This window comes from Alligator mississippiensis, chromosome 7 (assembly GCF_030867095.1).
Source record: "Alligator mississippiensis isolate rAllMis1 chromosome 7, rAllMis1, whole genome shotgun sequence".
Lineage (NCBI taxonomy): Eukaryota > Metazoa > Chordata > Crocodylia > Alligatoridae > Alligator > Alligator mississippiensis.
In genome coordinates, this window is record NC_081830.1 from 39288624 (window position 1) to 39315116 (window position 26493).

The 26493-nt window shown below is 43.5% G+C and overlaps 2 protein-coding genes across 4 annotated transcripts in view; one reads left to right on the top strand and one right to left on the bottom strand.

The window, feature by feature from the left end:
• Window positions 1–131: 131 nt before the first annotated feature.
• Window positions 132–26493, bottom strand: part of LIMS2 (LIM zinc finger domain containing 2) — a 46739-nt gene continuing 20377 nt past the window's right edge. For all 3 annotated transcript variants that reach the window (XM_006261791.4, XM_059730889.1, XM_019486118.2), the window contains exons 2-10: window positions 21720–21879; window positions 21030–21096; window positions 20587–20707; window positions 9309–9458; window positions 8459–8609; window positions 6807–6899; window positions 5493–5541; window positions 5225–5300; window positions 132–3720 (exon numbers count right to left, since the gene is read on the bottom strand). In XM_006261791.4, coding sequence (XP_006261853.2) covers window positions 3573–3720; window positions 5225–5300; window positions 5493–5541; window positions 6807–6899; window positions 8459–8609; window positions 9309–9458; window positions 20587–20707; window positions 21030–21096; window positions 21720–21879 — 1015 coding nt within the window. In that variant the 3' untranslated portion in view covers window positions 132–3572. The remainder of the gene's footprint in view (window positions 3721–5224; window positions 5301–5492; window positions 5542–6806; window positions 6900–8458; window positions 8610–9308; window positions 9459–20586; window positions 20708–21029; window positions 21097–21719; window positions 21880–26493) is intronic.
• Window positions 11725–22915, top strand: GPR17 (G protein-coupled receptor 17). Its single transcript, XM_019486120.2, has 2 exons — window positions 11725–12132; window positions 16983–22915. Exon 2 carries the CDS (start codon window positions 17017–17019, stop codon window positions 18031–18033), a length of 1017 nt encoding a protein of 338 aa, XP_019341665.1. The 5' UTR covers window positions 11725–12132; window positions 16983–17016; the 3' UTR covers window positions 18034–22915.

The following is a 26493-nucleotide window of genomic DNA, read 5'->3' on the forward strand; positions in this document are numbered from 1 at the left end:
TGATCACATATTGCCACCTAACCATCATTAATCTGGAAATAACACAAAATATGCTGCAATTTCAAATCTTCCTAGTTAGCAAGTGATTTGCTTTGGCTCACAAAAGAGTTAACACCTATACATTCACTTCATAGTGTACAATACAATATTTTAATCTTTGGTGCAAAGTTTAGAGATGCATTGCAGTGCACTTTATTACAGGAATATAACACAGGTGAGATTACAGAACTACAGTCAAGCAGTCATGTTCTGGATAAACATTACAAACCCAAATGTACTGTAAAACAAATGGTCCATGGATCCATACAATCCACTTCACATAATGGGACCCCAATGCAATGTGAGAGAATTTCTTCCCTCACTCTGCATAATCCCACACATTTAGAGCACAAACTAGTACAATCTCCAAACCACTGCTTCCCCCTAACACTGTCTAACTTGGAGATTGGCAACATCCAGGCCACAGTCTTAGGGCTTTGCCTGTGCTTTTGCCCATACTGAGGTTGAGCAGTGAGGAGCTGTATCAGAGTTAGGGAGCTGGAAGCTGCACCCACACTTCTGCCACTTCTCTCTACCCCCTTCCCCAAGGTTGCAGCAGAGGCACAGCTTCCAGCCAGAGGTGACCTGGGACAAGCCTAGGAGCAGGGAGCTACACCCACACTGCTGCCACTTGCCCCTATCCCCCTTCTCCCTCCTCCCCGAGGCTGCAGTGTGTGGCTCTGGTGGGAGCTTAGGGAAAGACCTGCCCCTCCCCTTGGCTGCTGATATGCCATGAAAGCCACCTGACCCATGTTGAACCATGGAAATTAGAGGTACAGCCTCTGAATCAGAATTTCCTAGACCTTAAATGCTGGATGATGCATGTGGGAAAGGAACAGTGGAAAGAACCCAGGTCATACCCTGTTCACTCTTCCTTTTAGCATCCACTCCCTGCCACTATGTAAAACACAGGATACTGGGCAAGACAGACCTATGGTCTGACCAGTAAACGGCAGTTCTCATGTTCTTATGACAGGAGCTGGGTTGTTCTGACCCATGGCTTGTTAAAGGTTGACAGTCCCTGATCTATACATTGAACTTTAACTCTTCAGTTCCAGAAGTCCACATGATCCAATACAAAAGACACATGGCATTAGAAGTGTTGGCCATCTGGCTGTGAGGCCATTTTCGCTAACATTGTATGGACTGCTATGAAGATAAGTACCAGGATCCAAACCTAGAGAATACAGTAGTTCACTTGGTCATACAGAAGGTTATCAAGTGATTAATACTTCCCTTGAATGTTAGCTGCACATACCGCTATTTCTAGAAGCATTGCCATCTTCAAGTGTGTTCGGTGAGCATTAGTGATTTCTATTTAATATGCATACAAACACATTTATAGTTTTAAAAGTAAATAGTGGAAGAGCTGTTCTGGGTAATTAACAAAGCATACAGTTTTGGATCAAGTTCACCCTTGATGTGATTCCATTAACTTCAGTGGTGTAACAGCTAGAATGAATCTGGCTTTTGTGTCTGCAGCAATGGAAAATGCACACAGTCTAAATTTCTGCCTAAGAGAAAGTTCTCTCCACCTCTAGCTTTATGAAGAAAACACTGAATATGAAGAACTTGCAGATACCCAATTCTCTGCTCTAGAACATCCAATAGGTCTGTTCCAACTGCTCCCTTTTCTAAAGAAAAGTAGCACCAGGGGAATGATTTTCTCAAGTTTTCCCGCTAATTCCTTGATTCCTCAGTCCCATAAGAGGTGTGAAAGTAGTGTGCAAAATAGTGTAATACAGACTGTACACTATATGAAGCAAGGGTTCAATAAAGTATTCATGGGAGGTAAGTGATTAGGAAGAGACCCTAGAGGCATGTCTGCACTGCCTCTCTGCTGAGCCCTCCCCACTTAAGCCAAATCCTAGGTGAGAGGCAATGTAGCAATCAGGCTCAGCCTCAGAGATACTTCCTGGCACATGCTCAGCGTCACTCTGGGGTGGCTACATCTCCTCATTTCCAGGAGCTGGAGCACATGGTGCAGAAGTGAGAGGAGATCAAGTGTTTCTAGGTTCTGCACAGAGGTGGCTTAGTTATCCCATAAGACACTGATTATCCCCAGTACAAAGCACAAGGAGGAGGATGTTGTTTCTTTTACATTAACCTGATCTGGCTTAATCTAGATCTAATGGATTTCAGAACAGAGATGAAATGGGTCTACACTGCACTTCTTCCCAAAGTAAAATGCATACCTTTTCATCTCTACATAGACAACATTAATCAAATATTTGCATTTTCCATTGCTAAACTCAAGAGTGGCTACTGCAGGAACACAGTGGATTGCATTTGAACTGGTCTGGAAATCTCCGACAGCACACGAGTTACTCTGCCTTTGCATAGCTGCAGATGCTCATGCCAAATTTCATTATCATCTTCCCTGGAAGCTGAAGATACTCAGCTGTCCAGATTAATCATCAGGTGCCTTCCTGTGATTACCATTACAGGGAATACATCTGAGAAATTGTGCTGTGAGCTTTTGAATGGCCTTGACCTAAAGTGCCTGAACTCTTTTCCCTGAGCTAAACTCTAGAGAGAACAGGCATAGAGGACTGGTTCTTGTAACAGCCACTTAGAATAACTCTAAAAAGTGTACTTTTACCTTGACACCACACCTGAAGCATAGTTCAAGAACTAGAGAAGGATATAAGGTGTCCTCCTATGCTGGTAAATTGTGACAAAACACAAAACAAAACACCGTCTATTCTATTGTGCTTTGTGACAGTCATGGTGGAGGATAGAAAAGCTTTACAGACAGACAGAGCCCATCCTACCCTACAGCCGCAGCAGAAGCTACAATAGAAAGTTAAGCAGTAAAAGGCAGTTTGAATTAAGAAATGTGGAGTCCTTTCACCAACATTTCTACTATTGCTGTCACTGGTGACTTCCCTGGTGTCAGCAACATGGTATACACCTGGATCAGGGGTATATCATCACTGCAACAGTAAGACAGGCCCCTATTACTCAGCTAGCTCCCGTACACACCCAAAGTCTCTGTCCCATGCATGAAGACACCTATCTAGCTATCTCATTCAGGTATATAGGCTACAGCCCACATGCTGCTTTTGCTGGAGCTGGTAACTACATTCAAACTGAGGGCATAGTGGTGGGAAGCTCTTCATGCAAGACAGATTTGTAAGTGGAGCAGGGGAAACCATACATTTGATGCTTAAATCGCTGTTCTTACCCAATTCTAGAGACAGGAGAGAGAAAGAAACAGAGAGAGAGAGACAGGAGAGAGAGAGAAACTGCAGACACAATGGTGTACAGCTTAAAAGCAGTGACCTGGCATATCCACTACTGCCCAGGCCTCTCAGCAGAGGCCAGGCTCCCCATGCTGTCAGTGTTAATTTGCAACTGCCTGAGTGAAGCGACATTCAAAATACAAGAGGCAGTAACCAAAGCGGAGGGAGGCACTGTGTGTCCGATTTGTTTTGGTCAGTCATTCTTAATGCTTTCCTTTGTGATAAACAGCTGCTGCACATTGCAGTCTGAGACCACTGTGAGTACAGGCAGCAGAATGACAGACCCGTTTAAGCAGAGTTTAAGTCCATAGCTTTGGGTTGTGATTTCTTGGAGGCCAGCTCAGACAGCTTCTTCAGACGTTTCTTCAGCTCCAGGGGAAATTTCTCATAGCACTTCTTGCACACAGGCTTCATGTCAAACTCCACAAACTTGTTCCTTCAAAGAAACACAAAGCTATCAAAGAAGCACTTGGAAGCTGGATCCAGGGCCTGATGCAGGGTGGAAGGGTGGGATGCTGCCTCTATTCCTTGTTTAAGTTCTTGGTCCAATAGACAGATCCCTACCTGACCACAAACACACAAAATCGGACTAATGCACACACAAGTAGTGTTTTCGCCAAGTCAGGTGCCAACTCTGTACACACAGGCACTCCTGGTTTACTAGAGATTGGCTTTAGGGCAATGGTCAATGCCCCAAAATGGAGTAGCTCTTGTAACTATAGCAATGCTTCTGTTTCACTTGCCTAAGGCTGGGAGAGGCAATTTTCCCACTTGTAATGGGAAGAGGGATTTCCATTTTTCATTCTCTGTCCTGACCACTCTCTCTAGCACACCTCAACGTGGAACGATGGTCCTTGTCAGTACCATGAGTGGGAGCATTTGTTTTCTTTATACAGACCTATAGTGCTTTTCTTCTGTTGAATCTCACTGTCTTTCCTTGTTAGGTATCTGGCTCCTTTGCTACAATAGTCCTTTACAAAGGGGAATAAAAAGTTTCAAACCAAAAATCTAGGTGAACATCAATAGGACCATCACCAATGCCTCCTGCCATGGAACTGGGCAACTGCATTCACTCAGCTGGCAACATCCAGGAAACAGAAGCAGTGTGTAACCTGGCCAGGTCAGGGAATTAGACACTGAAGTTGTGTTTTCAGCCAGATCCATCAATTCCTTGTCCTCTCCCTTAGACTTTTCCATATTCCCTGCCATTCAGCTTCCTCTTGGTTAATGCTCCATTAGGCTGCAGCAAGGCAAGCTCACCTGTGCTAGAGGAAGAGGTGCCATCCCATAAATTAATTTTCCCAAAGTCTGGCCTGATTTTGATATTCTTGTTTCCTAAATCCTAATTTTTGTAGCATAGATGTTTTGCATTAAAGCATGAACTAAACTCCAGAGTTGTGTTGTCAGGCACTCGCACTGCTTCAACATCTTGACACATGCAATGGTAAAACTGATGCAATGAAGAACCTAGCAGGATGGTGGAAGCAAGGCCCTCATCATTTCGTTATGGAGTTAGATATTACCAACTGCTTCTATGTATTTGTCTAAACAACAGCACTTTCCAAAACCTACATTCTGTGATGAAAATACCAAATCCTTTGAAGGGTCAGCTTCAGGCTTTATCAGAGCACCTTCCTTACTGAGCCCTGCAAAACCACTGGAGCACAGTAGGAGTGAGCTGGGATGACATAAGAGGACCTGAAACCAGGAAAGGTTGCTCAGAAGTTGGCTTGTACTCACTGCCCCTCTGGCTCTCATTGGGGGTAGTTAGTGTACAATTTTCTTCAGAAATGGGTTTTTGATCAGTTCCCTTTCTAGGTAAAAGTATAAAACCTAGATAAGAGGGGAAACGGTGCCACAACTCTGATGCTTCAGTGCACCAGGACTCATTTCCCCAGGCTGCTGAAGGAATCGTTCTAGAACTGCAAGTATCTACTTACTTCAATGTGAGTTTGATGTTGCAAGTGGAGCAGGAGAAGCAGTTCACACACCAAGCCTTGTTGAGAGCCGATACCACTGAAAATAGAGGGGGGCAAAGCTAAATCAAAGGCAGCCAGGCCAAATTATCTAAACACAGGGCTGTATCCAAATTCAATGAGGCCAGATGTGACAACAAACACTGGTGCTTCACAACTGTGGGATAGCAACAGCTGCACCAACAAACAGAGCACGCAGAGCGACCAAAAGCAAGGAAAGTGCAAAGCTTACCGTCCCCCTCAATCACATGGCTGCAGTTGTAGCAGACATCTCCAAAGAGCTGTATGCAGAAGAAATAAAATGGGAACTTATATTACTGACTGCCCACACCCCCAACACAGACAGCTGGGGCAAGTATTAATATCCTGATGATGAATGAATTCAAAGATGCTGCAACAGCATTCAAAGATATGGATTTAAATCTCCTGAATAACCCGTTATACACTTGCTAATTAGGCCATGGTCATTCAGATCCTGTACTCTCAAACCCTACATGACCTTTTTTGTGGATTCCTCATATTCCTGGTACCATTGTTATGTTTCCCACTCTCAGAAAAGCCTGGGAATTTGAGAGAGAGTGTAAATAGATCAGAATGCTAATCAAAGATAAACCTCCCCAGGTTCTAGGTCATAAACATCAATACAAAGCTAACAGTACTATTTTTAAAGCAAAAAGTATCCTTTGACAGCTTTATCAGGGTGAAGTAATGTTTTGTCCAATGACAATCAATGCAGAAGACACAGTTCTTCACTGTCTTTGTGGAAAAATTACTTACCAATTGGTTAACAGAACTGATTTCTTCTGTGCTATGATCAACCAGATGCCATGAGATTTATTTTAAACATTATAAAGAAAGAAAGCAAAAATATGATATATAAACTGCCATTAACATCTCTAATAACATCATATAAAATTGGTGTTAGTGAATTGGATGGCTAGTTAGCTGACCTGTTAAAGATCAAGAGAGTTCCTTAATAGTTATAAAACCAATCTTTAAAAAAAAAAATTAAACATATACATATCCACACACATACACGCACACACTCCCATGTATGTATATGTGTTTAAAATAAACAATTAAACAATTATAAGTACACATATATAAACATTGTGTGTATGTTTAAATTTTAAAAAGGTTGTTTTATAGCAATTAAAAAACACTCTTGACTCTTAACAGAAGGTCAGCTAACCAGCCATCCAACTGACTAACCCCAATTTTATTTGATGTAATTAAGACATGTTAATGGCAGTCCATATACATTATTTTTTCTTTCACAGGGAGGATCATTATCCTCAGTAGGTTTCTATTTTCTAATCGCTATCCTTTTCCTAGTGCTCTGTATCAGCTGGCAGGATCTTTTCATTCCTGTTATTACTTCATTAGTACACCCTCATACCTATAACTACAGGTCAACAAAGAATTTCATCTACTTGTATTGTGATAGGAAAACCCAGTGTCTATTTCCCAAGCTTGTTTATAAGGACAAAAATTTCTGCGCCTGCCCCTCTTCAGCCAAGACAATCACAAGAACAGCAGGGCATACCTGGTTGTAGTGAGTCTCGCAGTAAGCCAGCCCCTTTTTCTCATAGTGCCGGTGCCCCAGGAATGGCTTCTCGCACTTGGCACAAACAAAATGCTGTAAAAGTAAAGAGGATTCAACATCAGATGGAGAGGTTTCCAAAAGGAGGAGACATGCAGACACTGTCTTGGTAACTAGGGCTGTGTGAAGCTTCGGGTGCTGATTCGATTCAGAGATTTGACCCGATTCAGTGGCTGAACCTCGAAATCTGAATCAAATCAGGGGACCAATAAAAAGGTCCAAATCAATTCAAAGCTCTCTGAATCTTCAAAAAAGCTTCAGAGAGCAGTCCCTGGTTGCTGCAGCAGGACTTGGAGCTGGTCAGTAGGGGTGAGGGAAGGGGGGTGAGGGAGGGGACCATGAGGGGATCCCTGCCAGGCCCCATCCCTTACCTGCTTCCCCAGCCGCCCCCCCGCCCCCCGCCACTCTCCCAGCCCCAACATGGCTGCCCCGCCTGTCTCAGCTCCTGGCCCTTTAAAAAAAATCCCCTACTCACCAGGTGCTGCCGGGGGGGGGGGGGGTGGCGGGGGATGATCCCTGCTGCCCCATACTGTGTGGGGGGCTCTGCACAAGCCACCCACCCTCACTGTTCCAGCCCCCCCATTGCTGCCCCACCCCAGCTCCAGCCTTTTAAGAAAAAAAAACCAACAAAAAAACCCCCAGGACTCACCAGCTCCGGCAGCAGCTTCAGGGCTTCGGGGGGGCTTGTGGAAGAGCCCCCCACTGGGCAGGAACCAGTGAGTCTGGGGCTTGGGGGTTTTTTTCCCTTTAAAGAGACGGAGTTGGAGAGGGGAGGGGCAGCCATGGGGGGGACTGGGGACCAGGAGTCGGGGGGGGGGGGGCAGGGGGGATCAGGTGGGCTAGTGGCAGAGCCCCCCACACAGAGGGGGCAGGTGGGATTGCCCCCCCTCCTGGCAGCAGCCGAATCTCTGAATCAGATTTGGCAGAATTGATTTGGGACAGCGATTCAAATCACTGAATCAAATCACTGTCCCCCAAATCGGCCAAATCCGAAACAAACACTAGCTGCTTTGCACAGGCCTACTGGAAACAAGCCAGGGGAAATGTAACAGTATAGCCCATGCCAACAGAGAACCTTGCACAGGTGGAAGGATGGTGAGATTCCCTATTTTGTCAGCTAGGTTGTCAAAGCAAAGTGTTCACACCTACATGGCCAATTCTGCTGTTCCTATGCCTGTTGGCACTACATCAGGCAGAAAAATGCTTCCCGGGCTTTAGAAGGTGGGATGGAGATGTAATAGTTTGTTACTTAGAGCGGGAAGAGGAAAGAGGCAATATGTATAACTCCAGTGGCAAATGCTATCTTGCAATCCCAGAAACTGCAGTACAATGCAAACATTTTAAAGTAATTTTCTAGGAGTAATTTAAATAACAGAATTGTTATTGTGGCAAAAAAGGGCAACATTCAAGCCTGGGAAATGTGACATACCCAGGTAAAGCTCACACAAGATGAGTATACTCCAATACCTACATTTATTAGCATGAATTCAGCCAAAACAGGGATTGTGGGACTTTTTACTGATAACCTTCTGAGTAGCATGAGTCCACTTGCAGGATGTACTCTATAGGAGGCTTCATACCAGGATTGCTCTCACCTCAACATGCCATTGCTTTCCCAAAGCATTGACTACACGTCCCTCAATGGGCCTGCGACAGGCTCCACAGATTGGGATTCCCATCTTGTCATGACAGGGCAGGCAGTAGAGTTCCCCTTTTAGTTCCCTGGCCTCAGCAGTCAGCTCCTTCCTATAAACACACATGCACATCCTTGAAACAACACAAATGACCCAGATCCCAGCCAACCATTTGTTCCCCGATTAAACCTGATAGTTATATGAGCTTCTCCTCAGACCTAAATATCTCTAAGATGAAGCTGTAGAAGGAGGAACCTCAAAGAAAACATTCGTGCTTTGGCACTATTACATTCTAAACACAGATGTGGTGAATTTTGTTAGTAAAATACTGTCACTGGCAAGCCATTTGATGGGATGTTGGTTTCTGTCCTTTACAGACATAAAACATGTAGACAATCATGTCTTACGGAGATTACATACTCCATCTGAAACATAATCTTACACATATACCTTTTATCCACAAGCACCAAGCTATTCTGAACAGCATAGAAATAGCTATGTCTAAATAGATTTATTTTTGTAGTGAAGACTGGGCCTTTGAGGCCAGCTACTTGCAATGTACCACTTTCATACCCAGTAGAAAGTGGTGCCAATTAAGCAACGCATAGAACAAAGTGAATGCTACAGAACTGAACAGAAGAACTCCAGTTCTTCTAGCTTATTGATTCCACCTCTTTTGATCTCATTGCTGTAATAACAGAAAAGACTACAAAGTTTAGCTTGAACACTGGAGTCCGAAGAAAGATCACCCTAATATGCACAGGCTTCATTCCCCTTGTTTGTTGGTGGCATGAAGGAAGTAAGAACATACCCACAGTGGGTGCAGTTGAAGTGATCTGGATGGTAAGAATCATTTCTGTACATCAGAGGCTGTTCATCAATTATGAGGTGGCACTTCTGACAGATGTACTTGCCTAGTCCCTTGGCTTTCTCACGATTATGGCATGGCCTGCACAGGTGCCTGTATGAGCATCGGAAAGAAAAGGAAGCATTAGTTGGTTGGTTCTTCCAATTAGTTGGGATTGGGCTGTTATCTTGCTGATTAGGTTATGGTTTCTTCAACTAAAGTTTTACTATTTTAACTTTCTATTCTAGAGCATAAGCTTTAAAGCTTCACCTGATCATGCTAGCGTTAACCAAGCCCTCAGAGAGCCTTGCGACTATCCTATAGAGGCATAGCAGGGTGCTGCAGTGTTGATGACTGGAGAGCAGCAGGGGGAATGAAAGAGAGCCCCAGCAATCTCTGCACTCCGATGGTACCTGCTCCTGCAGCCGAGGAGACAAATCACCAGACACCAGCTGGATCAGGGGGCAGCAGAATGTCTGCCCCCCACCCCAATGTCTGGGAGTCTTTGCCAAGCCAAACATAGACCAGCCATAAAAGCCAGGCAACTGTGCACCCAGTAGCATGGCATCTATTTAGCTTCCCCCACCCTACAAACACTAGTGGGTGAGGAGTGGCAAAAAATCCCAGGGGGCGTCATTCTGCATGACCCCTCTCCCAATGCAAAACTGGGGCCACAGCAAAAATCCCTGAAGACGCATTCTGGTGCCCCTTCTGAGTCAGCACCTGGGGCAAATGCCTCACTCACCCTCCCTCTAGTTATGCTACAGCTGTCTTGAAAGGGGCAGGTAAACAACTAGGTATTTTTTAGTCCTCCTACGCTTCTTTATGGGCATCAATCTTGCAGGGAAGAGCCTAGACCATTTTTTAACATGCCCTGATGATATGAAGCAGGCTTACAGCAGACCGCTAATGACACCTAAATTACGGTGTATGAACTTCTGCTTTTGTATGGAGCAGTAAAAATGCATTGGGATCTATAGATATGTTTGTGTTGATGTATATCCACACATACAGCCCTCTGTCTTAGAGTTTTTTTCTGATGGTCCTCTTCAAGGCACATCATTACACTTCCCCTACCCTGGTCAGATCCATCAGTCCTCAATAGCTGAGACAGATACCATTTGAATCATGGCTCCTCTGCCCAAAGCAGACGGATAAGCAAAGGAATATGCTTTTCTATGTTCCAAATCTACAAGTTCCTTAATATGTTTCAGGCTGCATAACAAGCAGAAACCCTAAACAGGCACACAGCTGAAGTTTCTGTCACTGAAGTATGTGACAAAGGGATGAAAGACATTGTTGTAGAAGCTGGTTGTTTTGCTTACACATAGAAGAATCAAAAGATGGGAAGCAGCTGGATCAGCCAGCTTCAGGCCTTATGTTTAGAAGCTCAGGTGGGATGATCTTTCATTTAGCTCACTTGTCATCTGTCCCTCCAGCCATAGAGCAGTTTGCTTGAGGTGAAACTTTGACAGACTGAACACATAGCAGGCCACCTGGAGAAGGACGTGTGAATATTTTCACACCACAGTAAAAGCAGACATACCTGCTTAACTCCTCTCAACTATAATCATATACAAATCTGTGATCATGATTGAGAAGCCTTCTTCCAAAAAGCCAATGGCAAGAAAGAGTGAAAAAGGAATGGCTGTATGATGGAGAGGTCAGCAGGCCTGGGTATTATTCCACTCTCTCACAGACCTCCTATATGGCCTCAAGTACAAGACACCTAACCATATAACTTGCCATGTACAAAACAGGGATAAGAATACAACCCTGTATCACTTGGGCATTGTTGTGAGGCATCACACTGTTACACTACCCAGAAGGAGGATGCCTATATTATTGCAAAGTATTATTATTCTTTCACTTTGAGTCTTCTCTTCTGCGTTAGCCTCTCTCCAGGGCTGGAGCTCCTGGTCCTCCCAGACAGAGCCACAGTCCCCAGAAAAAGCAGACAGCGCCCCATTATAAGGAAGCATGCAGCTGTGCTCATCCCAGGATAAAGGCATCAATTTTATTCAGCACTGTCAAATGGAGACTAATTATACAGGGCAGGACATTGGGACCCTGCAGCAAGTGTCCTGAAAGAGACCCCTCTCATTCAGCTGAATAAGGGGCCTTCAAGCCCTTTGCACTGATAAACCATTATCAACCCCTCCCCATTCACAAACCCTCTCTGCTGTCCCATAGACCCTCCTCTATTGCAAGCAAAGTGGAGTCTTGGAATGGCAGAGCTGTTGCTATAGCAGCCGCCCCTCTCACCCCCACTCCCACCATTATAGAATTATTCCATTCTGAAATGTCCTGTTGTGTCTATTAATACCAGACTCCCTCCCTGCACAATGCCCCTCTCCACCCCTCTAAAATAATCACAAAACTCCAAAGAGTCCCTGCAAAGGACTGGGGGGTTCAGATGGAGACTTTAATAAGTAGAACAAACACACTGAAATATTCATAAATATAACAGCAGCAGCAGCAACAGCAGCAGCTCCCCCCTTCCAAAGGCTCAGTTCGAAAGAAGACAGCCTTTCACTGCAAGCGTGTTGTTGCCTCTCCCCTCTGTTACATGAGTGAGCTGATAATGCACTATCAGAGCTAGCAGGACACTATATAGAGGGGCTTGCTCTGCAACCTTTACTAAGCCTGCAATTGTTGGCTCCTTCTGGCTCGCCTCATTGTTTCCATCTATGCAGCTTCTCCTTGGCTTGCTGGCTTCAGAAGGCGCTCCCAGAGATTTTCTTCAAAAGGACTTTACCCTCCACACTAGGACTGCACCATCCAAAAGGTAAGAGAATTGACTTCAGTTGAAAGAATAATAGAGCAGCTTTCCCAAACACTTTAAGCTGTTGTGGCTAAGCTAGTGTGGGTGGAAGAAGCAACGGAGAGGCTGACATATGTAGTGTAAAGGTCAGACTAAACACAGAAAACATTTTTAGGAAAAAAAAAAAAAAAAGACTTATCAGAATGCAATTCTTAGTAGCCTATCTCCCCCAATTAGAATAAACTTCCCACACTTCTATATTAAGTCCCCATCCCCATGAACCCTACACATAGACAGAGACAGACAGACAGACATCATGAATGTCACTTCTTGATGTTATTAATTTCCCTCAGGCATGAAGCACTATCATCCAGAAGGGATTCAGACTAGAATGATCTGACACAGGAGACTTGTTTCATCCAGAGTTGGTTTATAATTCAGGGAAAGACAAGACCCTCCTGCTGGACAAAGCATGCTCCCATGATCATTTAAAAGGGGAAAAATTTACAAGCAGAATCTATGCTACAGAAATGATTAGGAAAGAACAGAAAAATCTGTAGTACATGAAAAGTCTCATTATGTATTCCTAATTTCCCCAGGAACTGCTTAAATTGCACAACAAAGGACATTAAGCAAAACAGCAAGCTGGACAAATAAGATTCCTTTTTGTGATGAGCTAGCAAATTTTCCTTGGTCTTCATGAAGCTTTGTGTTAATGAACAGGTAGAGAACTTACTAGAACAGTAATTCTGCTGTAGTGGTAAAGTATGATAACTATATCCAAAAGCTCATCTGTATAATGGGGGGTAGGAGGGAGAAATGCATGTAAAATATAGCTATGTGAGCACATTTCAAATGAGTAACTATGTCTCTGCTTACAACTCAGCTGTGGGAGGCTTGGAATAATGGCTCGCTATAGAATAGTGCTCTGTTAAGCAATACATACATCACTAAATATTCACACCACCCCAGTAGCGCAATCCAAGTGGAAATTCTGGGCTGGCAAGCCAGATTCTTAGTTATTCTGTCTACAGATTCAGACCTCTTACACTGTACAGTTTAGCATAAAACACTGACAATAGGTCATCTGGAAAAGCAACAGTGATTTCTAATTCATTCCGAGCATTCTTGTGTACTATGGTAACAAATAGACTAGGAATGACAGAATTATTCCATTATGTACTAGATAGAAAAAAAACCCTAAAAGGCTAATAAAATTAGCTTACATATTTTGAATCAGTAAGTTTTATAAAATAATTAACAGCTGAATATTTCCTATGATAATAAGCATAAAGTTATTATCTGATCCCTACAGCTGCAGTGAAATTTTACCATGAAAACTTTTTACAAATTATAGCTTTGTGGAGTAAGCACTTCAGTTCTCAAAGTTGGTTCAACAACTGGCTCTAATGATGCATAGACATTTTATCAGCTACTCGAATGCAAAGGACATCTTATTTTTCATGTCAACGAGCACAAGCAGTTAAAAAAAATATTAAACACCACATTGGTCAAAACTCTGAGAGAGCAATTTTAGTTTAAAGCCAAAATGAAAGTGTATTGTAAAGAAGGTCCTGTTTATCTTCTGCATGGTTTGACAAGACAAGAAAGAATCACACAGGACAAAATAGATAACAGCAGCCTTCCCCCATAACCACTCTAATTTTGAGAGACAATTTTTGTGGCCCTGGATCCATCAGTGTTTTTATAACTCCTGCAGCTTCAGCCCTCGCAGCATTTCCTCATCACAAATTCACTGGACTTCCTGACATCTTTCATTCACTGTCCCTCCCCCCAAAGGATCTCATGGTAAAATCCTCACACCAGTAAAGTCACTGGGAGTTTTGCAACTGATTCAATGGGGCAGGATTACATCCCTAGAGATTTTGTTATTCTAATGTCAAACGATGACAGATAACTCAGGTTGAATCCCAAAGATCATACCCTTAATCTATCCCTGGAAGTCAGTTCAAACAAATCTGATCATTAGAACCACCCCAGGCTCTGGTCCAAGGCAATGGCAGGGAGTAAAGGGATAGCTTTATCTGTCTGTAAGATGACCCAACATTAAGCTTCTGGACATTTGTCCATTGTTTACCATTTTTAGAAGAAAGTTATAACTGGTTATAAACTAAGCCATCGGCTTGTCTAACTGTTGCTATGAATTATCACCCTTCTGCAGATGTTTGAGGCAGGACTATCTAACTAAGTGAAACGGTAAAAGAGAGTGTGTGTAGACTCATGCAGAGGGTATTACAAGGAATATCCCAACTTTGTTGAAATAGCTATTTAATAGGTAAGATTTCCCACTTCTCTGGCGTATCATAGGAAAACTATATCCAATCAAATTCCTTTCAGAAAGAATAAAAAGTTTAAGTAGGTAATACTAGCTTCTCTCACAGGCCAGACTATACAGGTGTTTCACAAAGATGCTAGGGTTTACAGTTTCAAAGGGACAAACAGGAGCACCAGCAAGCATGTGCAGAGTCTGCCAAGTCAGTCTTTGAAAATACACACCTTGGCAACCCACATGCAAAAAAGTACCCAAGAGTGGGCTTCCACTTTATAAGCGATGTGGGCAATGTAAGAGTGAAGCTGCATGTCCATTTCGACAGTGTGCTGACATCTGACAAATGTGGCCCATGGAGCAGCGTTCTGCTCAGGATCTGATGCAGGCTCCTCTTACATACATATTATCTGCCTTAAAAAAAAATAAAACCATGCAGCGTTTCAGGAAGGCAGAAACAAGCACCCTGCAGATCAGTTGCACAATAGGTTCCTGTACTCCTGAACCTTGAATCCGTCTCGTCCCAGCAAAATGCTCTGAAGTCAAGCTGCATATGGAGTGAGAGGGACCCACTGTGGTCAAATGAAAGCATTTCAGGGTCCTGTTTCCACCCATTCTCCTTTGTATCAACCTTTATCTTTTCTGTCTGAAGTAAGCTGACTGGAGGAGTGTGGTTCAGAGTACTCCTCTCTAGCTAACATAAGTTATCTCCTGCCCTAAAAGCAAAAGCATCAAAAACAAGGAAATTTTCTTGCAATGTTGTTTCAATATTCTGTTTCTGGACTGTTCTTCCTAAGCAATTTCTGTTTCTCAGTATACAACTCTTTCAGCTTTTCTGAGAGAACCTGAGCTCATGGGGAGGCAGGAAGCATTGCCTTTACTTCAAGTCACTTGCCTGCTGCCATACTACTTCAGGAGGCAGCAAGGCTTTTGATAGGGGTGTGACTCTTGTACAACTACCTTACAAGGATTTCTTAAGCATCCCAACCATAAGGGGGAGCAGGCTAGTCATACAGGAGGAAGCATGTATTGAGGTCTTCACTATCAGCACAAGAAAAGAAACAGGGCAAATATTTCAGGAATTGCCAGACTTCTAACATCAAACTGACACAGATGATGGCACAAGTCAAAGAGACTTACACAATAGACAATCTTTTTCAGATACTTCTGAAACCCAATTACACTTGCTGCTGTCTCTGGCTTCCACAATGAATGCCAGCATACTGGTGTTTCCCCTGTGGGCTATGCCTCCCTGCCTAATTTTTCCTCCATCTATGGCAGCACCCTCTCTTCCTACATCAGCTTCCTTTACTGCTTCTTGGAAAAAACTGCAGTATTCTGCAGTAGTGGTTGAACAGTACAATATTAACTCAGATACTCCTTACTGTACTGTGAACTCAGAATACCATTCTGCTGTACAGGACCTTAGTCACATTCATGAAAGAATGTAGAGAGAGATCAACAAAGTGGGAATAAGCAAGTTATGCATAAATCCACTGCAAATCCTGCAGGGAATGACACAATGATCCAAGGTCCCGGTGGGAAGAAAAACAATTTTGAAAACTTTTTCCTCAGTTTCTAGTACATCAGTCATTCATGCAGGTGGGGTTTACCCTTTGTAGAACATGCAGGTAGTTAGGACACATGGATATCTGAGAAACACCAAAGTCTACAGCTGTCTGCACACAGGTCTGTACCTCTGTACCTGTTTAATCTCCTGTGAACCTCCCCTTGCTGTGTCAGCAGGGATCTGATGGACTTTTGCTCACATTCACTCTGTTCCTTGCTGGATGCAGCCCCTAAAGTATCATAACCCAGATTTTCAAAATCAAAGAGTGATTTGAGAAGCACAACTCAGAGACATCTCAGAGGTCAGGTTCCCAGGGCATTAGAAAATTGGGTCCCTTTAAACTATATCAAACTGAGGACCCTACTTGACTGCCCAGAACAAATGGATCACAAGCTTCTTTCTCTTCCAGATGCCAACACAAGTACGAAGACTGTAGAACAACTCTGGAATTTTGATAAATTAAGCCCTATCAACCATTTCTGGGAACTCTGCCCTTGGAAAAATTTCTGCTTGTCATGGACTCCGAAGACTCCCCCATCATGCCACGCAGAAATAAGCTATGTGCCCTAAATTGAGCTTCCTTATAACAGATATCTGTTTCTAGTGAAAATGCTGGATTAGGAGCTCTAATTTTAGTGCAATGTTTTGGTGTCACACTTAAAAAAAACAACAAAAACAAACAAAAACAACAAACCCTTCCTAACTGCCAGTGTAGTGCCTGCCTCTATTTCCCCCATTAACTCGAGGCATGTACATTTAGTTATTTTATCACTTACTAGGTCTCCATATAGCTTAAAGATTAAATGTAGTCAGTAATTTCTTCAACTGAAAGTGAAGGCTTGGAAAAAACAACTGTGAAGGAAGGGTTTATAATTAAGGTAAGACTGAGTTTATGAGTACTTGACACTTTCCTTTTAAAGTGCTAATATCAAGAAGATGATGACTGGTATTTATTTTCAAGCTGTCTCTCTATGTCCAGGGTATCTTTGTTAAAATATATTTTCTTGTTTCTTTCAGGTTCTCGTATTTCTTTCCAGAGACGTGGTGAGGGATGGATAGCCCAGCAGAGACCTCAAGCCTGCTACTCAATTCTTCCCTGGAAGCTTCGGAGCAATGTGGCAAAGAGACCCACATGGAGAACATCCTTTTTGCAACTTTTTATCTCCTGGATTTCATCCTGGCTCTTGTTGGCAATGCTCTGGCTCTCTGGCTCTTCATCCGGGACCAGAAGTCAGGTACTCCAGCCAACATCTTCCTGATGCATCTTGCTGTTGCTGACTTGTCTTTTGTGCTGATACTTCCCACCCGGGTGGTATACCATTTTTCTGGCAATCACTGGCCATTTGGTGAGATCCCATGCAGACTTACTGGTTTCCTCTTTTATCTCAACATGTATGCTAGCATCTACTTTCTCATGTGCATCAGCGTTGACCGCTTCCTAGCCATTGTGCATCCTGTGAAGTCCATTAAACTCCGCAGGTCACTCTATGCTCACTTAGCATGTGCCTTTCTATGGGCTATAGTTGCTGTTGCAATGGCACCTCTGTTGATCAGTGTGCAGACAGTCCAGATGAATAATACAACTGTCTGCCTGCAACTTTACAGAGAAAAGGCATCACGCCACGCTCTTATATCCTTGGCAGTGGCATTCACCTTTCCATTTGTTACTACAGTGACTTGCTACTTATTAATCATCCGCAGCCTAAAAAGTGGCAACAGAGTTGAGAAGCACCTGAAGGAAAAAGCCATCAAGATGATCATCATGGTTCTAATGATCTTCCTGGTCTGCTTTGTACCCTATCATGTCAATCGCTACATTTATATTCTCCATTATGATGGCACCAAGACTTCCTGTGAAACTCAGCGAATCCTGGCTCTAAATAACCGCATCACTTCTTGCCTCACTAGCCTGAATGGCGCCCTTGACCCAGTCATGTATTTCTTTGTAGCTGAGAAGTTCCGTGAAGCCTTATGCAGCTTGTTCTGTGGCAAAAAGGCTGTAATGTTGCCTCAGACTTATGAAGGAAAGACAAATGAGAGCTCACTAAGTGCTAAGTCTGAACTGTGAGCAAGTGAATACATTTGCTTTCACTTCCGGATCCAAGAACCCTTTTTCTAACCAACCCAGCTAAGAGATTTTTTAGTGTGAAAGCCAACAAAGACAAATGATGCTATACCTAGGGTCAGTCTCCTCCTCCTCAAAGTCTGAGAATCAGTTCATTCATCTGAACGCAGCTAAAAGGAGCAAAGGCTAATTTCCTAGAAAAGATGTGTTGCATTCTCAGTAAATCATAAGACATGAAACCAACTGATGTTTGACTACTTCATGGTAGGAGCAGGAAGCAAGAAATTAGTCAAATCCCAATTTCTTCATCTAAAAGACAACACACTCCAGCTGGATTCAAGCAAACACAGACCACACCAAGAAATAAGCCAATTAGCATCACAGCCCTAAGATATAGCTTCTGATCTTTTCCCTGCACAACCTAGAAACCCTTCCCTGAAATCCAATGTTATTTTCACTGTGGAGGTTGTTTTGAGGTGGCAGAGGGTAAAGCATGTCTAGATCTACTGTGTAGAATTCACAGAGAGTTTGGAATAGAGTGGATAAGGGATTCCTGTAAAACAGGAAGAAGGAAAAACCTTTGATGGGACCAGCCAGGGGCCAGAATTAAGGGGGGACAGCCACAGTTTCCAAACTAAAGAGGTCTAAGATAAAAAAGCCTCATTTGTGCAGAGCATTGGGCCATATACAGTAAAAGAAAAATCACAGTATTATTTTTACTTGTCCTTAGAATGGTGGGCCATGGTCCCATTAGCTGTGTGCACCTACAGGTTTGGCAGCATTTTCTAAACTAGTTTTGTTATACAGTCTTCTATGAATTATTGTTGCCTGAAATGATCACAGTACGATAAAGATACCAACACAGAGGGAATCATGAGATGTGGATCAGGAAAACTGCAAATCAAGGGAAGCTTTATTTCCTTTTAGTAAATGCTGAACCTGAAACTCTGAATTTCTGCAAAATAGTTAACCAAAAAGAAAATAGGCAGGTGTGCTGAAGAAGTGTAACCCAGCCCACCTTGGAGGACGCTCAAAGATTTTTAAAGGTATTTTATAATTATTTACATTCTGCTTCATATATTTTGGCTGTTCAAACATTTTGTCTGCTACAGATGATTGCTAACCTATGTTAGCTTCACTACCCTCCCTACAATAAACTACTCCCAGTGAAATGAACCCAGGAAGAAAGCAGGGAAGGAAAGGGAGATAATGAAGTACAAGCTGACAGAACAGAAGAACCCATAAGGAATTGTATTATGCCAATCATGTTTCCCTGGAAAGATGGGAACTACATTAAGCCATACAACAGTCCAGTCGTATTTACATATACTTTTCATGTCATTAGGAGAAACTCCATGCGTCTTGCAGAGTTTGGATCCTAAATTATGAAGTCAAACAGCTTTGTATTGTAGTTGATAGTTGCTGGAATCCTGACTGCTTCCTCAGAAGATAGAATCATAGAAAGTTAGGATTGGAAGGGACCTCAGGAGGACATCTAGTCTAACCCCCTGCTCAAAGCAGAACCATTCCCAGCTAGATCATCCCAGCCACAGCTTTGTCTACCTGGGTTTTGAAGACCTCCAAGAATGGAGCTTCCACTTCTCTGGGTAATCTGTTCTAGTGTTTGACTACCCTTCTAGTGACAAAATTCTTCCTAATATCTAACCTAAACTTCCCTTGCTGCAACTTGAGACTGTTGCTCCTTGTTCTGTCATCTGCCACCACTGAGATACCCTGAACTGCTCACGGATACTATGCAGACTGGACAGAGGAATAAACCAGGGAGCTGAAAAGAAAATCCAAGGACTTTACTTCCGGAAGGCAGGCTGTTGGATTTGTGGAGGACTACTTTACAGAGAAGGAATTACAGAGGTCTCCTTGCTGGACAAGGCACAGCTGCAACCTTCTCCTTCCATTTCCTATTTTGGTTGCCTCTTAGGCATGACCGTTTCCCTTCAGTGACTCTCCCAGATCCTGCTGGACAGACATATGAATCCTGAAGCTAGATTAGAATTCTGCAGCATAGTAAACTACAAGTGCCTAGCTCTGTTCTTACCATGATGTGCTTTTGTGCATGTTTCCTGCCTTGTTTATATTTATCTTGTCAATTTTTAAACAAAATTTTCTGGGAAGTTTGTTTGTACATATTTCACATCTGTAAAATGAATAATTTTAAAGAGCCAGTGAGGACACAGTCTTTATGTGAACACAGATTCCCTCTTAGTATTTTGCTAAGTGCTCAGGAGTCCTGGCCGTGGCTGCAGTAGGCCAGCTCCCTTTTGTCCTTCACCTGCTATCTTCTGCATAGAATCCTTTGCTTTGCCCATCAGTCTCCTGCCTCTTCCTGACTCTATCCACAATCTATTGGTTTCTGTCTTCTGTCTCTCCTCGCATTTTCCTAGATGAGGAAAACCTTAACCTTTTCTTTCCATTTTCTCACTTTTTAACCAATGTCTGGCTCAGAGTTCATTTTATACCTTTATTTCCCTAAAAGTACTTCTGCTCTCACATTCACAGTCAACTGTCAGGACCCCAACAGCTCCTGCTCTCCCTTACCTGCCAGCATTCTTCACAAAGCCCAGGTCAGCAAGTGCCACATCACAGAGCTCACAACGGAAGCAGTCTGGGTGCCAGTTATTGTTCATTGCCTTGATCACTCGTCCGATAATGAACTCACCTTGGAAAGGAAAATACAACCCTTAGATGAAAGTAAAAACTTTGCAGCAAGAATCCTTCCCCTCCCCATTGCTGTTCCCTTTTAATGTTCCAAGGCCTTGTATACACTGACTCCAAAAACATCATTCCATCCCAGGTGTCCAATATCAAAAACATGACTTTCTTGTTGCTCACTGCTCAACTTCTGTTTCTGTTCAGAGATCCCCCTCTTCAAAGTGACCCTTAGGTTAGAATTTTTATTACCATGAAGGAATAATTCCTTCCCCATGACATCCACCAAAGGAAAGAGAGAGGCTGGACACATTTACATGTGGATATCTTACCACATTCCCCGCAGCAAGGTGCAAACAGCATCTGGAAATCATGTTCACAATACTTCCGACCTTCAAACTGTAAACAAAACAAAGGAGACAAAGCCCTGGGTAAATTACAAACTATCCACAAGAAAAATTCAAATGGTATTGTTAGTGTTTGCATGTTTGTAAAGGTCCATAACTCCCTCTCTCAGTTGTTTATTATTTCCTTGAAAAGAAATCCTTGGGTAATGAAACTTTCCATATTTGCACTCAGTCCCATACTGACTTTTCATGGGAAGTGGAGTTAAATCAGCAAGGGTATTTTTAGGTTAGGCAAAAGATGTAGGGAAAGGGGAAAAGACCATCACATACAACCCCACTTTTCCATGATTGGCTTTTTCTATGCTTTTATTTTATGTTAACATCATTTAAAAAATAAGCTCTACCACAATCATCCCCCAGAAAGATGTACCTTTGGGACCTAATGGTCACTGCCCATTCACCTTTAACAGCGATGTCTGAACTAGCCCTGAAAGATCTTTATGCACTGGCTAGGGAAAGGCAGAGAAGCACTAAAGTGCTTGAATCTGCAGTGTGCTGAATTCGATTCCCACAGTGCCAATAAGAGAGAAGGATGCTCACTAAGCATCACCCTGTATCAGATTTAAGGAACAAGTCTGATAACTGTCTGCAGCTTCCCAGATGCAACCACCTCACCTCATAGAAGAGTCCATCTGGGAACTGTCGAAAACACTGAGCGCAGACAAAGCAGTTCTCATGATAAAGCTCCCCATTGCTGTTCACAATCCTCTCTGCAGGATCGAAGCGAGCCTGGCAGCGATCACACACTGCATTTGCAAGGGCATCCGACATATTACTGGGGGGGAATAAAGGCAAGAATCAGAACACAAGCAATAGCACACATAGTCATATGAACACGGATACGCCACACTTGTTAACACCAGGAATTTTCTCCTTAGTTTTGTTTTACTTAAAAAGAAAAAGAAAATAATTTAAAAAAAGGAAGATTATTCAGTATTATATATATTCACATTAATGTATATGTATATGACCTACATGTTATATAGCTCTCACCTGAGAACAGGTGAGAACCATATAAAAATTTGCAGACGCATGTGAAGTCTTCATTTATTGGGCACTTCTGATGGTTTCACTTTCCCTTTGCACACCAATCCATGTCCTAACAAGTTACACCAGTCAGACACTACAGACACACTGTGTAAAGTAACGAGGAAAAGAAAAACTAAGACACACCTTGCAAAAAATGGTTTGCTTTTCTTTTCCTCAAATGTGAACTGCTTCACCCTCTTTCAAAATAAGACAAATTTGCCAGTGAAATGGCAGGAATGGATTCAGTCCAGGTTCTTCATGTATTAAAATGTCACAGCTTTAGAATTCTGTTAGTCCTCATGCCTCTGAAGGGCTAGGAAAGGGAACTAATAATGAAACAGGAGGGGAAGAGTTCCAGTTTCTTAATGGGAGCAGCTCTGTTAAATTCCAGAATGCCCCTAAGTATCATGCTTTAATATTGTGGCATTTTATGTACAGGCAAGTTATTTCATGCCATTCCTAAATTGTTTTAAGGCTCCCCCTGAGCTTTGTGTTGCTGGACTGCAAGTACTTTTACAGCCGGATGGATTTAAAGATAATCTCAATATTTTTAAGAATCTCAAACATTTATGCAATAGTTTCCCTGGGGTACAAGATGCATGCACAAAATGTGTGAGGAATCAGTTGGTATACACTGCTTAAATCAATACTTGTTCACTATGAGCAACTACACCCCAGGGAATTACGTGTAGAAAAATTCAAAATTATGAACAGAAAAATTCAAAATTTTGCAAAATGAATTACTTTGTTTTTTTCTACAAATTAAACTAAATATAAAGCTACTTGAACCTGTAGAAATATATGCAGGTACTTTGTATGGTTGGGGGGTGGATGTCTGGAGGGGGGGGGGATGTGTGAAGGTGTGGGGGTGTGTGCATGGAGTTTGGGGATGGGTGTGGGGTTTGTGGGCAGGTGGGAGGGTGTGAAGGGGTGTGGGGGTGTGTGTGGGATTTGTGGATGGGTGTGGGGTTTGTGGAGGGGGTTGTGAAGAGGTGGGGAGGGGTTGTAGGTGGGTGTGGGCCCCCCACCACACATTTCCCCCCCATGGCACACAGCCCCCACTGCCAGCGGCTCAGTGGCAGCAGGCAAAGTCCCCAGCAGTCCCCAGGACCTGCACATGGTGGCACGGAGTTAGCTTGGCCTGCTGGTGTGTGCTTTTGTACTAGACTGGGCTGGCTCCCTGCCAGCATGTGGGGCTTGCAGTACAGCAGGCAGGAGCCACGTGCCATTGGTCTGGGTGGGCTGCATGCCTCTATGCGGGGCTTCCAGCACTCCAGCAGGAAGCTACATGTGGAAGCAGGCAGGAGCCTGCCTGACATGATGGCGTGCAACTCCATGGCTCCATGTGCCCACACACCATCAGACCAGGCTGGCCCTCCCCATGGGGCTCCCAGCACTCCAGCAGGAAGCCGCACACAGAGACACAGTCGCACACCATCAGGCTGGGCAGACCCTGTGCCTCTGCATGCAGCTTCCCACTAGAGTGCTGGAAGCCCCATGTGGAGACACACAGCCGGTCAGCCCAGCTCAATGGCACACAGCCCATACCCAGACACAAACCCCACACACCCACATGCCCACCCACAAACCCCATGCCCACCCCTCTGTCCTGCAGACACGAGCTCCCCTCATCACTTACCCAGCTGTCCAGTTGCACGGCTCTGTGCCTCCACATCATGGAGGTGGAGGCACAGAGCCCGCCACGGTTAAATTATGCAAAATTATGCAATTATGCATGGCCATGCCTTTTATGTGCAAAATTGCGTGAGCACGTAATTCCCCAGGGTATAGTAAGCTTCTACCTCCTTTTCTTCCCCACTTTGTAATGTTAGTTCACCATATACTTGGTACATAGCTTAAAGTGAAGGTCATACTCATGGCAGTCCTGTTTTTCCTCAAAGGCAGGAAGTCACACTAAACAGATAGATTACTTTTGTTTATATTATTCTACTGTGTCATTTTGCTTTCCATGACTGTTTAAGTAATTAAGCAACTAATTAGCATATCCCAGTAGCAAGCTTCTTATTCTCTGATCAGTCTAGGTCAGTGCTTCCCAAACTTTTCCTCAGCGTGACCCCATTTTTGGCCCCATTTCCACAGCATGGCTCCTCACTCCCAGCCCACAGCCCTTCACCCCCATGATCCCATCCACTGATGTTGCAACCACATTTGGGGTCACAACCGACAGTTTGGGAACCACTGGTCTAGGTGCTCAGAGGAACACATACTGCAGGCTACAACCAACACCCTGCACCTTATGCAAACATTTCCATCCCTACAAAGTAGATGAAAAACACTACCAAAAAATTCCCCCTCACGTTACTGAAAACACTTACCCTCAGTGGCACTGAACCTTTTGGCTCTGCTGATCAGAAGAATGGTGCAGGCTGGTCCATGGGCTGGTATTGGGCCCTGCACTGCCCTGTGCACCCAATCTAGCATGCAGGGCCATAGTCTGCAGACCTGTGGCGAGCCCTGCAAGCCAGATGATACAATACCAGTGGCTTGCAGAGCTCCACACAGGTCTGTGGGCCAGGGGTTGGGCTTCCCTCCTTTATATCCTGTGTGTACAGGTGTAGATAGCTAAACAAAGGGCAAGACAAAGGACAACCAAATCCAGTGGTTGGAATCAACAGTAATAATTTAGCTTTAGTAATAAGCCAGATGCACTGTTTTCTCCCTGCAGTGTGACAGTAGGCCCATTGGAACCTGAAAGCCCACTGGGCTAGTATGGTCAAAGCATACCAGTTTCTTAGGCAATGGTATACCAGGGAGTGATGCAACCAGGATCAGACCCAGCCACCTTTCATTTCCTCTGCCTGAATGACCAGTACACATTTATAGCTGAATCAACTGGGGGCAGCCTTTGGCACGAGTCCATAGCAGGCTTGAATTTGTGCCACTGGAGCTGTAGCAAGGCACTAACTGCTCTGCTGCCAAGTCCCTCCCTGCAGTATGAAGGGCCCTTTAAACTAAGAATGTCACCAGAATGATAAACAGGAAATCCTGCAGCTTTGTGAAGCAAAGATCATGGCTGACAGAAACTTCAGACATTTCCCTAGGCTCTGGGGTAGCACAGGAGCTGGTCAACACAAAACATTTGCGTGTACATCAAAGCCAGGGGTCCATTCCTGGGATCCAGTCCAGTTAGTTACCAATCACAATTTTCCATAAGGTAATTATGGACCAGAACACTTGCAAAGGATTTGGTAAAATCATCCCAGCAGCAAACACTCTTTGAAATCAATCTGCAGAAGAACCCTGTGTCCACATACAGCTGAGCCTTCAACTAGATAGCATGGACACAGTTACCAAAGCTCCACAAACCACATACCAACAAGAAGGGAGGGAAAAACAAGAAGACTGACTATCTGATCTAAATATAATGCCTTCTGCTCCTGTTTTGTGGAAGAAATCTAGAGGAGAAGGGGAGGGAATGAAATACAGCTTCTGTGACTGCTCGAGAGCCACTTGTAATAACAGGTTTCTCATCCTAACATTAAGCAAGCAAAGCCTACTGCTGCTTTTTTTTTGGTAGATAGGAGCAGAAGTTAAGGGTATTCCATAAGAGGCCTTAGAAAGAGTCAAGTGGCTGCACAACAATGATTTAGGATCAAATAGTTAAGGCCTTCATTCATGAAAGTAGGCCTGTGAGTGCAAGGCACCTTATTTATGAAAGCAGAAACAGGAACAGCTCTCAGTAAAAGGAATGCTAACCCTTCAGCTCTCAAGCAGTGTAGGGGGAACTTGAAACTCTCACAGAATCATATGGTCTATACTACCGTGTGGCTACATTACAGACCCAACCCTCTCTATCAGTCTGAAACACAGCTCAGAGGTTAATTTACAACTGCCAACGACATTCAAGCCAGTTCACCCATGCAGAAACAAGAAAATGTCAAAAGTTACAGCTTATTATTATGCTCGGAGCAGGCACACAAACATCCATGATGGTGACTGCAAGAGATCAGCTGCTGACACAATCCAAGTCCTAAACATGGAAAGCTTATTCCAGATGTTCCAACATGGCAACAGGAATGTTAAGACATTGTGCATATTCAAAAGCCATTAATGGTTACATGAAGTAATCCTGTCCTAACCCTTCTGCGATTAGGTAGGGAAAACATGCAACTGAAAAAGTATTTAGGTTTAAAAAAAACTGGCCCCTATGAACAAGATTTCCTTGTATATTTTAAGTAAGAGGACTGCAAAATAGCCACATTCACCCAAGAAACAAAGATACAAGTGAATCAGTAATTGATGACTGGAAGATTAAATAAAACAAACTCATAAATTAGAAAGAATTAACTAAGTGTCTGGGTACAAAAACAACAGAGGTCACACGCACCAAAATGCATAA

Bases quoted from the DNA above. Each gene is read 5' to 3' on its own strand.
- GPR17 (XM_019486120.2), top strand. From the start codon at position 17,017: ATGGATAGCCCAGCAGAGACCTCAAGCCTGCTACTCAATTCTTCCCTG.